Here is a 17,471-nt window from a genome sequence, read left to right as displayed (position 1 = left end):
CAGCCGTAACACCAACATGCATGCGCAGATGGAATAAATGCACACAAAACTACATTTTGTCACGCTTGTGCATACTAATAAATAATTTGAATGGACACAGTGTCGCTTTGTGTGTCCCTCTCGGAGCATGAAAGAAAGCTACACACTGACATCTACTGTTCCTTTTGGAATCAAAAGGCCTAAAGTTCCTCGAAGGAAAGAACATCGCCTGCTGCTTTTTATGTCAGCGTTAAACGAAGAGTACTGCATTTTTCGGACTATAAGGTGCATTACGTGAAACAAAACAGTCAGATAAATCAAACTTTATTCAACTCATTCACAATAACTACATAAAATCTGTTGAGGTCAGTAAGCACAACCAGAATTAATACATAAGGTACATCTGATCAAAAGGCTCACTGTCGATTTTTGAGGAAATTAAAAGATTTTAACTGCGCCTTAAAGCTCGAAAAATAAAGTGAGAAATTATAAAATGTTAGCTGTTTTGGTCAAACCTTGAAAACGTGACAGGCAATCACATGCAATCCATTTCAAGATGTCACGCTCAGAAAAAAATTAATCTTGGCTACTTCCACATCAAGTTTTAGCCCAAAAGCTGCACAGTTGTCAAAGTTACAGCCATTTGTGTGTTGGCTAATGTGGCGGCCATTTTCAAAAGTTGTAGATGCATGATTAATGACGTTCTCTCCAAGTTTCATTCAAATTTCCAGTGGTTCACAAGACATTTTAGTATAAACAGGCACATCCGGACAGATATTACTCTACCTTTGCCTGTCGGCTGTGGACAATAAATGTAAAGGATGAAATCCTGCATTGTGGACCAATAAAACAAACGTGTATAAATTCTTTCAATATGCACAATAACACAATATCAGCATGTATCCAGGAAGTGTTTTATTAGTTCTGCTGTTTATAAATGGATTGGCAGAGTTACAGGAACACATGAGAAACAACTGCATAGTGTCTGCAGACAATGAAACTGTCAATCCAATTTTTTTTTAACAAACTGCGTTCATTTTTTTTTTTTTTTTTAGAAAACCTCCAACCTCATTAAGAAATGTGTTAGAAAACAAACACTGAATAATAGTTTTAACATTTGTCTCATGAATAATCCATGTCCTCTAACAACTCAAGCAGTAAATTATGCTGATTTTTCTTCTGCCCCCTTTTTAGTAAATTGACCGTTTACCTAAATTTCTGTAACACTGATTTGGACTCGTAAAAACGTTTGGTTAGGATGGAGTAAAAAAGTTTGGAAAAGGCACAAGATCACGTCTGTAAATGTGGTGATTGGATAGAAAGATGAAGTAGTATGTTGTTCTTTTTAACAGCATCGTTTTAGAGGATAACGTCTCTAAAACAAGTTTCTAACTTCTGCTCTGAAGGAGGAAAATCTTTTTCTATGCTAACAATTATATGCATTGTGCATCCCCTTTCTTTTATCAATGCATATTTCCTGCTTAATGCCTAAGCAGTTCATTCCAGTTAGTAAGCTAGATATTCAAGTATAAAGAGATCTATCTCAACATGAAAAAAAAAGAAGTTGCTCATTTTTTGTACGTTTCAATTTTTAGAAAATAATTAAATCTCCCAGCTTTAGATTATATGAAACTGTGTTAAAAAAAAAAAAAGATTAGTCTAGATGTTTTCTGACTCGTGTGGTGCCAAAGCTTGAGGCAGCGTTGCTCCACACGGACCCTGGAAATGGTACCTGTGTTACAAGAAAACAACAAGTTATTATTTTACAAGGATTGTGCCTCTTTGTTAACAGAATTTAACTTTATAAATGCATTCAAATTAGGCCTGTCACAATAACAAATTTTGCTGGGCGATTAATTGTCTCAGAAATTATTGCGATAAACGATAATATTGTTTGAAATTTGACAATAGTTAGTAATTATTGTCAAATTTAAGAAGAAATGTTGGTTATATTGTTTTGTGTGTAGTACCATTTTGCGACCACCGGATGGCAGTGTAAGACTGTTTGAACCGAAGGATGGATAGTGAGGGAGCGAGCAGTGTGTTTAAGAAAAAGGGAGGCACCTTGACGTGACATGGGCTGTCTCTCTTCGGTTTTCAAAATGGCGGATGCTCTGTGTGGTTTGAGCTCTTTAGCATAGCATTTTTCACACAAAGCTTTTAAGAAAAAAAATCAGTAAAGAAGTCCTCAGTTTCTTTTTGCAGAGAAAAACAACTTTTTACACGAAGGCATGGGTTTCAACCATGAATTTTGGAGCTTCGACAAGATGGAGTCCCCCCCCCCCCCCCGAGGTCGGCCTGTTAGCTTAGTTCGGAGCTTAGCTTTTCAGTTTAGCTGCTTTTTACGATCCAAAAACACAATTTTGGATGTTAAATGGATTTTAAAGAGAAAAACGAAAGGGAGGGGTCAGTGAAGAGCACCGGAGTTGAGCTTTTTGTCATCCAGTGTCTTCAGTAGAGAGAGACACGAAGAAACGATAAAGCCGAAAAATGAAAGTAGATAATTTTCATTTATCATGCGATTAATTGATTTATTGTTCATCACAACAGGCCTAATTCAAAAAGTATTTTCTCACCATTTTTTATAGACTCGTGATTGTTTCACTAACTTACATGAAATACTCGGTTTTTGGAGTTGTATTTGTGTTAAACTCTGCCACTGGAACGCCTCTGGCTGCAACCCGGGGGCCAAACATGGCTGCTGGGTAAACAATAGAAGACGTCCCCACCTACAAGTAAACAACAGGGGGAGCAACAACCCCAGTGTCAGCTTCAGATCTCTCCCTAAATCTGTGCTTTTCAGGTCAGGTCCTTGACAAGTTGAAGAAAAATACAACGTATTTACACAGGAGGAACAAGCGTCATGAGGATAACTCACCACCAGACAGAGGTCACAGGTTTCTATTTCTTTTTCCACCATGGTCAGGAGATGGGAGTCCAGAGTCTCCCCGAAAAAGACCACATTGGGCCTGAGCAGACCGTGGCAGTCCCTCTCATCACACCTTGATAAAGTACAAACATCTCATCATGCTGAATATATGACAAAATAATCATAAAGTAAAATAACTACAGATATTATCTCAGTCACCCAAACTCGTCTTCAGTTAATTCAGCCCCCATGATACAACACTGCCCTCTAGTGGAGGAACTGCTTCAGTGAATTTGATGAATTTACAGCTTTTTTCAGGCCTTTTGAAGTTCTCCAGTGGGAGTGTGAAAAACAGAACTAGATGCTTTAAAAATCTGTCTATTATTAATAAAAAGAAGTTAAAGTAGTCTCACCGTGGCAGTTTGTCCACTGGAATCTGGGCATCGGGAACATTTAAACCAGGCGCTCTGAACGTTACCAGGACACATATAGAGGGTTAGAAACTTCGCTCGTGACCGGATCAAACTGAAGCGATGAAAATACAAGTTCTAAATGTTTCAGAGCTGATGTTCATGAAGAGATGCCTACCCTGTGCCCTTTAAGGCAGCACATATGGGGCTTCGCTTGTTCACGGTCACTTGCCTACAAATCACGCAGCGCGTCTCCATCAGACTGCCTGAAGGCACACAAAAAAATAATTTAAAAAAACACAGCGGCCTTCAGAAAACTTTTGTTTGTGTGACGACAACCACAGAAGCTGAAACCTGCAGCTCTGCCTGAGAGTCAGCTTCAACAACTTCAACCTATCCAACTCTCACCGTGGATCTGGAGCACGTGTTTGGACCCGGCCTGTAGGTGCAGGTCGTCTATGCACTGCGTGATGACGACCACGGAGCGCCCCTGCTCCTTCAGCCGCGCTTCACACTCGGCTATGGCCAAATGAACAGCGCTGGGCTTCTTGTCCAACACAAGCTCCCTCCTGTAATGGTAGAACTCCCAGACCCGGGACGGGGTGCGAGAGAAGGCTTCTGGAGTTGCGAGATCCTGAGGAATCATTTACAAAGGCAAAAATAAAGCTTTGAATTCACGCTTTAATGTCAGACTATGTTGTTTTATTACTTCATTTAGGTTTTTTTTATTTATTTATTTATTTAGATGCATTAATTTTAGTCAAGAGAAATAGAAACATATTAAAGATGTCAGCACAAACAGATTCTTTCTAAATATACCTGAGACTGCCACTTCCTCCACCTCTCGTGTTCTGCTCTAAAAGTTGGTACTCCGCTCTCAGCACTCACACCCGCTCCGGTGATGATTGCTATGTGCTTGGCTTTGGAGAAGGTCTCGCGAAAAGCAGACATGTCTGAAAATAACAAAAGAACTAATGTTTCAGCATCTGCTTTAGAATGAGGAGACAAAGGACATTTCTACTGACGTAAGCTCCACGGAAGCGTCAGTCAGGAAGAACAGCAAATGTGCTATAATGAGGCTAAGCTTAAGATTGATTGATTATAGTGTGAATGTTCATCAAGTATTCACACTATTGTGATTCATTTTTCTTCTGTATGTTGATCAGTAGGCCTGTCGCAATAAACAATAAATCAATTAATCGCATGATAAGTGAAAATTAAGGACCTCATTTTCATTTATCGGCTTTATCGTTTCGTCGTGTCTCTCTTTCTACTGAAGATACTGGATGACAAAAAGCTCAACTCTGGTGTTCTTCACTGACCCCACATTTGTCTTTTCTCTTTAAAATCAATTTTAATGATCCAAAATTGTGTTGGATCGTTAAAAGCAGCTAAACTGAGAACCTAAGCTACAAACTAAGCTAAAAGGCCGACCTCGAGAAAAAACCTCCATCTTGTTGAATTCACAGTTGAAACCCGTGCCTTTGTGTAAAAAGTTGTTTGTCTCTGCAAAAAGAAGCTGAGAACTTGTTTTCTGATTTTTTTTATCAAAAGCTTTGTATGAAAAATGCTATGCTAAAGAGCTCAAACCACACCGAGCGTCCACCATTCTGAGAAGTGAAGAGAGACAGCCCATGTCTCTTCAAGAGGCCTCCCTCCCATTTTTCTCAGGCACGCTGCTCGCTCCCTCACTATCCAACCTTCGGTTTGAACATTCTTACACTGCCATCTGGTGGTCAAAAAAGGTACTACATGCAAAACAAATTCAACATTTCTTTCTAAATTGACAATAATTACTAGTTATTGTCAAATTTCAAACAATATCAAGCTATTTCAACAAATCATATCAAAACGTTCAGCTCTTTCAGAAGAAGGGTGCTATGACTTTTGGTATCGGGGCAACTTTAACTTTAGGAAATATTTAGACTTTTCTAACATTTTTTTCCCTCGTAGAAAATGAATTGAGCTCATTTTACATCCTTCAGAGCTTTAGATCTGTCTACATCCTTTTACAGCTCCTTTCACATTTTGTTCTGGTTCAGCTTCTTTCAGCTTCCTTGTGCAAATTTAAACATTTTTTTCAGCTACTTCCAGCTAAGTTCAGCTGTGTTGTTCTCCTTTCAGATTATTTCTGCTAACTACAACATTTTTGTGCTTCTTCTAACTTCTTTCTGTTAATTTCAGCTTGTTGTGCTCCTTTCAGCTTAGTTCTGAAAGCTTCATCTTTTTTCTGCTATTTCAGCTACTATTTAGCTGTTTCGTGCTAATATTAGCCTTTTCAGCTAATTCCATATTTTTGGCACTCATTTCAGCTATTTCCACTTTCTTCTGGTAGTTTAAGCTTCTTTCTGCCTTTTCAGCTTCATTTTTGTTGCTAATTTCAGCCTTTTGTCAGCTATTTTCCTACTGCTAATCAAGGCTTGTTCTTCCTTTTCAGCTACATTTCAGATTTTTTTTATGGCTAATTTCAGCTGTTGTTCAGCAAGTTCTTCAGCAAAAAGCCCTCACACTGCATTTTTGCAGAAAATGCAATTTCTCTGTTATTATTGACTTCAAACAGGATGTAATAAGGCAGAAGTAAAGTTTGTAAGTAATTTACATACAACCAAGCACTTGTTGACCAATTATCACAACATCCCTTCTTTATGTGTGATTATGTTAGTCAGGACATACTAATGTGTGTCTCCTTAATTATTATTTACGGTAAAACTTTTATTCAGACAAGCTTTTAGTTAAATATTTGATTTACTGCTTTTATCAGCTGTTCTTGCGTTTGCTTTATTTTAAGCATGTATTTTGTATTTCTGTAAAGCACTTTGTGATTTTATCTATGAACAGTACTATATAAATAAAGTTGACTTACTTTACAGGATCCTTACTCATATCCATGCACAGAAATATATCTGTACATCACTCTTTAACACTACAGTGAATAAAATATTTTTATAAAGTGTCTGACAGGAAGAACAGATTATCATGGTTCTAATTTGCTTTAATGCAGCAAAATAATATATTTATTTATTTTTACCTGTACTGGGTCTTCCGGGGTCAGCCAGTGGTCCCGTTGTCACATGTGTGGAGCCCATGCGAAAACCAAGTGAAATGACAGCTCGGTTTTTGAGAAGCCTTGTCACTAGAAGATAAAAACACGCAAAAAAATGTGTTAAAGAATAAAAAAAAATCACCATAAAGTTTCAGGTGAGCAGTTGTTTTCATGTATATAGTTCTAAAAGTTTATTTTAAGCATGTTAAACTAGAACAATGTACTCAAAAACTACAGATGAGAACTTCTTTGTTGTTGCTTAGAACTGTAATCTTAAAAATGAAGATGTCATGCATTACATCACAAAATCTCATACATTTTAAACAATCCAAATACAAGACATTACATTTCAGAAAGAAAAAAAAAAGACAAAATATACAAACATGAGAAACCAGTGATGTCTGATAAACGCTAACATTACAATGCACATTAATGTTATGTTTAAAACCATATTTTTTAAATGTGCTTTTTATCATAAATTACAGAATATTGCACCAGTAGTGATTTTAGCTTTTTTTTATTTATTTTTTATTAAAAATAATTTTTACAGTTCTGGGTTTGGGCGTTGGGTTTAGTTTATTGCATTTATGATTCAATGCAACAAAAACACATTTACGCTACGTCTGTAGCATCTTAGCTTGGCGCTACTTCTTGCTGTGCTGAGCTCTCTAAAATAGTGACTGAATCAAGTGTTTACTTGTAGGTAAACGTAGATGTTTAACAACCTGTTAAAATACACCAGAATGCAGGAAAAGGCATCCACTTTATTCAAAATTTTCTGGGGGAGGACCCCCAGACCCCCCTCACCTGTGTGTACCCCCGACATCATGAATGCTTCTAACGCCAATGGCCACCACATTGTTCAAGCCAAAAGCCATTGTCAGCACTGGGGGCTATGTGCCCCTAAAGATCAGGTTCTAGAATCGCTCCTGTGTTGCACTAAGATTAAAATATAAAAAAGAACGAGATATGGCTGCAAAAACACACAATGACTGTGTGCAAACATAGACTGTAGTTACAACATTGCTCTGAAAACAGTCTGGGCTTCTCTGCACTGATAATAAGCCCAGGAATGTGCATTCAGCCAGCAGTCGACTTCTAAAAGTAGAGCTTCTTAATGTCAAACTATAAAAAAGACGAAAAAAGAAACGGAAACAAAGCCATGTCTGCTGACACGTTTAACACAGGACGCCTATCCTTTCCTAAACAAGGATTACACCTCCCTTAATCTCCGAGGCAAACCAGACTAGCAGGTTTTCTGCAAAAATATTTAAGTGGTAATTTTACATCCTTCATTAAAAAAACTATATTTCACCATCCTCGTCCAGTAGCAACACTCACCCAAAGTGTTGCATTGTAGTCGTGAAGTACGTGACTGAAGTTGGGTGCATGCATTAGCCCTCGCTGTGCAATATAAACAGGAACTATCAGCAGCCCCCACATTGTGTATTTTTTACATTGCTTCAACTCGAAACCATTTAGACGCAAGCGTTTTTAAACGAACTTACACTTAGTGCTTTATTAAACTTACCTTGATAAGCAGTATTCATTCTTGAGTGAACAAAAAAGCCACACGACGCTCTTGTTTACCTAGGTGTGTGTAAATAACAAGGGAAGCCGTAAACCAGCCTCAGTGTCGTAAAGCCGACAGTGTGATTCAGGCGCTCCCTCTAGCGGTGGTTTGCTGCAACTACTGCTGATTTGAGATGTTCACTCTGACAGTGATAAATCATCAGTTTTCATATTTATTTATTTATAGATAGACTTTGAAAATAATAAAATGATTCTATATATTTTTCCGCTTTAATTAGTCCAAAATTAGCTTTTGCTTTAAAAATATTCCAGCAGTGCATGCAACATTGTTCAATGTCTTGTAAAATATAAAAATGTGTTGACAAAAGTCAGTCTTTTGACTGATAAACTACACAGTGTCAAGTATGGAACAGAGGTCTCTCAAACAATGTGAGGCACTTAACCAAAGGTGATGGAGATTGGCAGGGGCAAGGGGAACAGAGGCACATTGATGGAAGGATGTTAGTAATGCAGCTGCCAGGAAAAAGACAAGGAAAGCCCAAAAAGGGGATATATATATAGAGAGAGAGGACATGGAGGTAGTTGTAGTGAGAACAGAGAGCACAAAGGACATAGTGCGAGGAGGATGACTTGCTGAGCCGTCCACTGAAAACAGCCAAACGAAGGTCGACCAAAGTACGATGCATCTCTTATGTGCTGGGCTTTGCTGGATTTATAGTTATTTTTTCCATTTTTATAAATACATGCCTTTTAGATACCCTTCATTGACAAAAAATTGTTTTTGCTTGACACATTTTTTTGTCCTTGACGTGTCCATTTTTCTCAGTGAATAATAAATGTGCTAAGTACGGTACATTTCAACACACTTTAGTGTACTCACAGTCAGATTAATCACTTATATGATTCAAACATATCTAAGATTAGGTAAGTTAAATTAAAGTGTGATGTTTTCATTCATTTATTTATTGTGCATTAAGTGTATTTAGTTGTCCACAATTTGTAGTGAAGTTTAATTTTAAGCATACCGTGTTTAGCAGACCAACTAAAGTACATGATAATTTAAATATGTCCTAATTTAAATGTTTTATTAGTATGATAAAAGTTACTTTGTTTTTTATGTATATTTAAATGTGTTAAAAATGCAACCTGTTAAAATTTGATTGTATATTCTTGTTTAGGTAATAATAGTGTGCTTTCATACTTTGTTCTCTTTATCACATATTTATGCTTTACAGTTGATTGCAATGTGTATAATTTTACTGCAAATAAAACATATTAGTTTATTAAAGACAATTATTTTTGTTCTTTTATGTAATAGGATGTGTGCACACTTCACAATACTTTTAGCTGACCGTTTCTCGTTTGGTTTCTGTCTGAGCATACTGACATGATGGGATCAATAAAATGCACAAAAATCTGCCAAAATCCAAATAAAATTGTTGAAATATTTCCAGAACAATAGAAGAAATATTACAGAAGAAACATTGGCTCCTTGAAAGTTACACACTCAAACTTGCTGGGTTGAAAACAAAAACTTATTTCCAAAGTCAGCCAGGTTAAACAAGTTGTTTTTACCTTCTCATTTTACTTATTACTTCCTAAAGAAGAGATTCAGGCTGAGTTTGGTCAACATCTGGCTAAGAATTGTGGACTGTGAAGAATGGCTCGGTTGCTAACCTGGATGAACTCTTTGACCTAAAATTTGGTCAAACTAACCAGGAATGAGTGGTGATGAGGAGGTTAGAAAAAGCAAGTTTATTGTCTGAAGGCCCCAGACAAACAACAAAAATCTGTCTGGGAAAGGTGAAGCACCTCCACCTGCCTTCATCATTCAACCTTTATTTATACAGTTTAGTGTCATTGAGCCACAAGGACTCATTTTCAAGAGGCACCAGCACTAGCTTCACTTAGGGCACTTGAGCAAAAGCCCTTCAGCCGCCCAGCTGTTCCCCGGATGACTTGGATGGCAGCCCTCTGCTCCACCCTCTGCTCCACACATGTGGACTGCTTGGTGATCTGTGGTTGCGTCAGGAAAAGTGTGGGGTGTAAAAACAATTATGCATTCTTTGTGCACGTTCACGCACTGTGTCAAACCCGGAAGAAGAGAGGAGCTGAAAAACTATACCAAGCCAACATCTCCAAGTTATCAAAATAACCTAGTGGTTTTCAGTGTGTAGAGGTGGTTTAACACTTTTACACAGTGCTGTGGATTGATCCAGCATTTAAATGCACACTACTGTACTTTTATTTTTAAAAGATCTCACCATTGTCGTGAGTTGTTCCATGCATTCCATTGGTTCCCAACCCTGGTCCCTGAGGAACGCCATTCTGCATGTTTTAGTTGTTTTTCTGCTCCAGCACACCTGATTCAGTAATTTATTTAATTCCTCAAGTTCTACAGGAGCCTGTTAATCACTAATTCATTCAAATCAGGTGTGCTGGAGCAGAGAAGCAACTAAACCATGCAGGATGGCGTTCCTCAAGGACTAGTGTTGGGTACCACTGTATTAGACTAGTGATGAGCAAACGTGGTGTCAAAAGTTTAAGATTATGTCAAAAAAACAGTTAGGTTAGATGCATATCTTTTGTCATTTTGTGTTTTTTTTTTAAAGCTCTAAACTAAAATATACAAACCCACATGTATCATCTGTTCATTTCATTCTTGTTTTTTGCTCTTGTTTTCTTGTGTGGGAGTGTGCAGTGTTAATTATAGCCTTATCTTAATGGATTTAATAAATCAGGTGAGTTTCAATCTATCTGTGAAATCAAACATTTTATTTTATTGTGAGAAAAAATATTCAATCCCCCATCCTTAGAGTTTTTCCTTTTACATCCACAACACATGCCACCAACGCCTCTCTCTCCCTCCTCCGTGTGTGTGTGTGTGTGCCTCCTCCCCCTTCATCATAGATGCCTCCCAGCCTGCGTGTGGCCGGCTGCTTGTGTTTCTGTCCCAGTCTGCCAGCAGTCATCTTTCTGGACTCTGGCTCTAATTGATGGCGACCACTCCGGCCAGCAGCACAGACCGCAGACCCATCAGGAGACTCCGCTCCAAGAGCGACATCCCATACCTCGTAGAAACCCGGCTATCCTTCAATCTGCGCACAGGTAGGAGCTGATATCCAGACTGGTCACTATATTTGCACCTTATGTTCCATGAGGGAGAAAAAAAATCAAATAAAAACCTCTGCGCACTATTTCCAGATATTATAAGAAGACTGAAGCGTTATGCAACTTTAAGGAGTAAAAACACTTGAAGTTGGCTTGACTGGTATAAAGGAGTTAAGAAATGAATCCATATTCTTAACCCTTTGATGGTGATCATATGTTTTAATTGCCATCTGATTTGGTGAATCAGTTACATAAGAAGCTCCAACGTGACCTGTGACGGCTTGAGATGCTCAAAACCGGAAGGAACACACGGTTTGTTACTGTTTTCATTTCTCTCTCTCTCTTCTCACATTTTAATCACCGCTTTTCAGACTGTGACGGATGACGTGATGATACGATGGAGAATTGTCCTCCGGCTCCATCCTCAAAGTGTGTTGCTTGCTTCTGTTGCCATGGTGACTCTGCATTTTCTGCTGACTGAGTCCACGGAGTCAGGTGTTTTGTTGCAGCACGGTGCTGTTAAGACACAAGCAGCATGTTTCAGACACAAACATTTCACCGTTTGTTTTCATCTCGCCAAGAATGACCCTGTCTCTGCTTATGATTCTTCTAAAACGGTCCAAATTGATCATGTTCAGTCAAACACATCCATCCTGTTATTGAAATAAATCCATGAGATGAGTACGCCTGCAGTCTGTAGTGTTGGATGGATCAGACGCATTATTTCAGCATTTTTATCTAGATATCATTAGGTGTTGTGTTTTTGTTAAACTGGTGGAGGAAGGCTGATTTTAACATTCTGATGTGCTTCTTTAATAGTTTGTTGTTTTTGCCTGTGTCTGTGTGTATGGGGAACCAAAATATGTCAGAAAGTAATCATTGGATGTCCATCTACAACTGATTAACATTTAGAGCCAGTCTAATTCAAGATGGCTACCACAGACAACTGACCTTATAGACAAAATGGCTGTAGTTCAGACAAGTTTACAGATGCAACCACAAGACATACTCCAAGTCTTACATACTGAGCAGAATCTTTATTGAAACATGTGGCATTAACTGTTAAAGTCAATCCTGTTAGCAAAATATCTCATGGACCACTGGACAGACCTTGAAGCATTCGGAAAGGGATCACTGGATAGACCTCCACAACTGAATAACTTGGGGAGTCAAGATGACCTTCATTGTTGGACAACAAGAACGGCCACAACTGCTAATTTGACAGGCGTGGAGCTAAAATTTCATGTGGTAGTAGCTGAGAGTCGTTCAACACACATACTCAGTGTAGCATCATTTAAGTTTTGACCAAAACATCTACAAGTGCTGTTAGTTAGTCCATGCATTTTTCATCTTTGACTCTGCTTTAGTAATTGCCAAAAGCTGCTGTGAAATATGTAACAGTGCTGCAGACCAAAAGAGAAACACAGTAAATGAATCAGCTGCTGAACAGAGAACGGTCTGATGTATTTCCCATCCTTCCAACGAGGACATAAGCAGAGTTTATGTTATCTCCAGACTCGACCGCAGCTTTTGTTTCATGCGAGCTCAGGCATTACTGGAAAACATTTGTGTTTTCGTGGCTGAATGAATGAAAAGATGCTTCCGTTCCGGTGCCAGCGAGTGTTTTGCCTGAAGCGGGACGTTGCTGTTGATGACAGCAGACTGTCGTTTGTCTCTGTGTTTCATCTTTGCTCTGGTTCCCTCTCTACTCTACAATGAGCTCAGACAAAGCATGAGGACGGGGGCGATTCACACAACAGCTCAGCTGACTCACTTCCACCTGAAGAAGAAGTGGAGCAGGATTTAGCTTGCTTATTGCCAAGGAAACCCAAAGTCAAGTGTTTGCATGGTGAGGTGCTTCATAGTGATCAACGACCGGGGCTGTCAGGGATGCAAAACAAGCAACTAGATCTTATTACTGTTATGCTTTCTTTTTATTTTGGTAATATTGCACTCAACCCAGCCTCAAGGGCGCCCATGAGTTCATGCTGTCGGATATATATTAACGCTGAAAATGATTTATTCAGTCCAAATCTAGGTTCAGTCTTTGTGGCAAAGTTCTTCTTCCAAGGCTGCCTGAATAACAGGCACCCTGTGGGTTTCTCTAATGGAATAATGAGAGCATGGATTTATTGCACAGGCCGGTTCAGAGTCAGCACTAAGCTAATCTGTTCTGCAGTTAAATGGCTCTGCACACAGACATAATAAAACATAATGGAATCATTTTCTGCTCAGCTTTCAACACTTGTGTCATCTGCCATTAAGTATAAAAGCATGGAGGTAAAGACGGATGCTTGACCCTCCTAATATGTTTGATTTCACTCATTAGTTCCACCACCAAGGCATCTGAAACACGAGCTAACTGATTGTGTTTGCAGCCATGCTAGATGTTTTTGGTCAATTTGCTGAGACTTATGCGCATGTTCGTGTCAGGATATATTTTGTCCCTACAGTGCGGTGTGCAAGCGCTGACACAGCATTCATCCTGCTGGCAGAGAATGTCTGAAGGGGTCTAAGTGATCATCATTCAGCAGCTCACTTTAGCTGCAGCCTCGTCTGATTTCTGTCTGCAGGTCCGTGCTTCATAGGAGGAAGTCCACAGATGAGATCAGCTGATTTAATCACACGTTTTACTTTACATCATCATCATAGTTGTTTCATTTTACGTTGCCATCTCTTCTGCATAAATTCTGCAGATTGAAATGAAAGGAATAAAAATCACAAAGATAAATTAATCATCTTTAAATCATCTTCTGTTGAGAAATGACAGATGTAGGGATTCAGGAGAAGTCTTGAAAAAACACTGTGGCAGTATCAATACAGCTCTCAGTCCACTGCATGGTTTGAAAAGTCACGTCTTACCATAAATGTTAAAAAATTGTTATTCTCAGTCTTGGAAGAACGGCACAGTTCTAAATTTAAAGCTCAACGGTCAACATATTGAACAAGTTTAACAAGTTAAAAATCAGGGTTTTGTTTTGCATTCTCATTTAAAATTTGAAAAAAAAAAAAGAGTTGATGGTAAGTAGAGAAGAGCAAACTCACAAACATTTAGATTAATTACAGACTGTTTACCATTTCATGCTGCAGACAGTTTCATGCACTCGCCAAGTTTCTCTCATTTAATTTATTATGTGACCTCTTGGTCTCCAACAGCAGCTCCATCCATAAAGCAGCCTTTTCTGTACAGGGGATTAGCATGTAGATTTCCTTGCGTGCAGATTAGAAATTAATTTCTGACTGGAATAAATTTAGATTAGGGCTGAAGCAGTCTCTAAGGGAGAACATATTCAACAGAAATGAACATCTACCACCTTTATTATTGATTTATTTGATCTTGTTTATTGCTTTAATAGTGTCATGTTTATTCTTTTTACACTTTTTTAAAACTATTTTTATTTTTATGTTGCTAAAGGTCCAGCAAGGGATGTGCATTTCAAATTAGCCAAGGCTGTAAATGCCTTTTTCTTTATATTTACTATTTGTCCTTATAAAAATGAACAGCAAATTAATGAAAACTACAGAAATTGCATTTCCTGTAGAAATGCATGTGAACGCTTATTGCTTTAGAACTTGTTAAAAACAGCAGAAATGAAAAAAAAAAAATGAAAAAAACCTGCTGAAATGGAAGAAGGAGCCTAAAAAGCAGAAAAAAAAACACATAGTTGATGAATTTTGGTTTGAATAAGAAGAAATGAGCACAAAAGTTTGTAAAATAGCCAAAAAATAAGAGCTGAAATTAACCAAAAAAAGCTGAAAAGTAGCTGAAAAGACAGAAAGAAGTGGAGAGAGCACAAATGTGCCCAATTAGGCTTAAAGAAGCAGAAATGAGCACAAAAAGTAGAAATTATCTGAAAAAAAGCAGAAATTTTGCACAAAAAAAACCCCCAGCTGAATAGTAGCTAAAAAGGCAGAAAGAAGCTTAAATTACCAGAAGGCAATGGAGAGAGCACATTTTTTTTCTGAATTAGGCTGAAAATATTTGAAACGAGTACAAAAAAATTAGGAATTGTGAGAATGTTTAATAAGCATTTACACAGTAACGTTATGCACAATATCATACAAATTATATTTAAAAAATCCACACTGTGCATGTGTTGTAAATGATTTTCAGCTACTGCCAAATCAGACTTCGGCTCAGTCTCTGTAAAATTAACTAAGTCATGACCCACTGTAGGTCAGCTTGTTTTCACATGTTTAAAATTAGTGTTTTCTTTGAAACAAGAGCGACAGGACATGAACTTTACAGCTGCACTGTTTGACAGTGTGCCCTCTGTTATTATTATGTTAATGTCTTCACCTGCATGCAAGCAGACAAAGCTGATGCCCAGACTGGGCTGCACCGCTGATGCTGAACGTCAAATAAACATGAGCCATCATGCAAATGGGATTCAGCATACATAAACAGCACATGCACGCTACAGTTTGAAAATGCCACTTATAATAGATGTTGCAAAGAAAAGCCAAACGCTGTTTATTCACCTCCCACCACTCCCTCCTGCTCTCCCTCTGTTGCAGTTCTAGCACAGCTTGGCTGTCCAAGAGAAAGCAATCAGTACACCAGATGCATGTTGAAACTTCCTGCTGCAAAGCACCGTGCGCCAGGCGACAATTCACAAAACGCCAAAGGTGCACTGAAAACAGGACTATGATAAAGCTTCTCAAACAGGATGCACACAGAAGTTTCATGTTGTCTTTTATAAACTGAAAGTCAATTTCTGACTAAATATCTGGGCTGTTTTCAGACAAGTATTTAAAATGTGCTTGCATCAACTCTCATTGTCCATCTCTACCTCGTTCCAATCAGCACACAGCAGACATTTCATGCAATTATGGGAGAAACAAAAAGCACAGCATCCAGCCGGCTGCAAATAGACCTTCTTGTACTGAAGCATCTTTAGTTTGAATTAAACATGAGTGGGAAAATCAGAGCAAAAAATAGCACCACAAAATCAAGGACTCTTGCTGTGCTCAGTCTTGATCGACCACCGGCGCCGCCGGACCAGAACACTTACCACAATCATGAGTTTTCTTTTTTCTTCTTTTTAATAAGAGCCTTCAGGAAGCTGCATATTCAACTCAATTTTCCACCCATTTGCTTAGCGTGCACTACATGATACATAGTTGCTCTTTTTAAAAAGCTTTTTAAGCTGAAAAGAAGAGCTTGATGATGTGCTTGTGGGTCACATTTACAGCAGGTTTGAATGCAAGCTGAGCAGAGATGCGAGAAGATTCAACCGGATAATCAAAGCCTGCATGTCCAACGAGCAATTATGAGTTCTGCTTGGAACATATTTACTTTCAAATGCTACTTTTTTAAAGAGGCATGCTTTAAACTGAGCTGGGGAGGAATAAATAAAGAGCCCAAAGAACGATAAGATGTAGATTTGAAGCAGACAACGGCCTGCAGCTCGGATCCATCAAGCAGAGATGATGAATGTTTGTTGCAGGTGTCACCCTGCGGTGCAGCAGCTCTTTAGAACCGTTCTGCTGAGTAAGGTCTTTGTGGAGGCAGACTCCCCTCAACTCTGCTGCAAGCTGGAGACTCCATGCAACTGAAGCTGCACTGCACCATTCACTTCTGCCTCAGAACCATTTCGTAAATCCCAAGATGCATTTGAAACATTGGATACAATTTGTGCTCAGTGAGAGGTGAAATGAAACATCTGACATGAATATAGCCTTAAACACTTAATATTCTCCAAGCTGTTCTTAAAAAAAATACAAATAACTTTTTAGAACTGATAATTTTCATCTGAAAATGGTAGTTCATTATTTAAAACTGGTTTGTTTGCACTTTTCCTGAAGCACATCTTACAGATTAAATGTACTGATAGGAAATGTGTTTTTCAGTTGTTTGATTTTTACCACATCTGCAATATGTGGTTGTTAAAGCTTGTAATTATATTGTCAGAATCTGATCTTAACAGTTTTGTAGAATAATTATATTAGGTGACACGTTTTGACCCTCAACTAATGATAAACTTTTGACACAAGCTTCTAGTGATAGAAGAATGGTCAGCTCGTCATAAATGAGGAACAAATTAACATAATTTTAAAACAAATCATAATATAATGACACGTAACTCCGGATCATTTTTTTTAATAGCCAGTTGTTACAATATCATTAGTTTTGTATATACAGAATTTCAGAAAACCTTTTGCAAAATAAATTGTGCCAAAATCCATTAAAATTGCACTTTTGAGTACCGTATTTGCCGGTGTATAAGTCACACCTTTTTGCATAAATTTGTAAGTCCTGCAAATTATTACACCAAAGCGACTAATACACGTTTTTTTACCCCGTATTTATAACCCAATTTTTGGCTGAGATCTGACAACTTCATTCATTCAGACATGTAAAATATTAAACATTACTATTTTCAGCCACTGGAGGGCCTTTGAGCAGTGTGGCAAGCCAAGTGTCTCATTAGGTAAAAGAGGCTATTAATGAGACACTTGGCTTGCCATACAGAGCCACCTTCGTATCACTCCGGAACTCCTGGAGCAAACGTCAATTCAGCTG

The 17,471-nt window shown here is 38.3% G+C and overlaps 1 protein-coding gene across 1 annotated transcript; it reads right to left on the bottom strand.

Annotated features, from left to right (window-relative positions):
- Positions 1 to 406: 406 nt before the first annotated feature.
- Positions 407 to 7,903, bottom strand: LOC119414562 (NAD-dependent protein deacylase sirtuin-5, mitochondrial). Its single transcript, XM_037681659.1, has 9 exons — positions 7,833 to 7,903; positions 6,287 to 6,391; positions 4,078 to 4,211; positions 3,667 to 3,892; positions 3,437 to 3,524; positions 3,262 to 3,315; positions 2,858 to 2,981; positions 2,593 to 2,708; positions 407 to 1,711 (listed from the first exon to the last, which is right to left on the bottom strand). Exons 1-9 carry the CDS (start codon positions 7,849 to 7,851, stop codon positions 1,639 to 1,641), a joined length of 939 nt encoding a protein of 312 aa, XP_037537587.1. The 5' UTR covers positions 7,852 to 7,903; the 3' UTR covers positions 407 to 1,638.
- Positions 7,904 to 17,471: the final 9,568 nt, after the last annotated feature.

This window comes from Nematolebias whitei, chromosome 9 (genome assembly GCF_014905685.2).
Source record: "Nematolebias whitei isolate Nwh7 chromosome 9, NemWhi1, whole genome shotgun sequence".
NCBI classification, from domain to species: Eukaryota; Metazoa; Chordata; class Actinopteri; order Cyprinodontiformes; family Rivulidae; genus Nematolebias; species Nematolebias whitei.
This window is presented reverse-complemented; position numbering and strand designations above follow the sequence as displayed.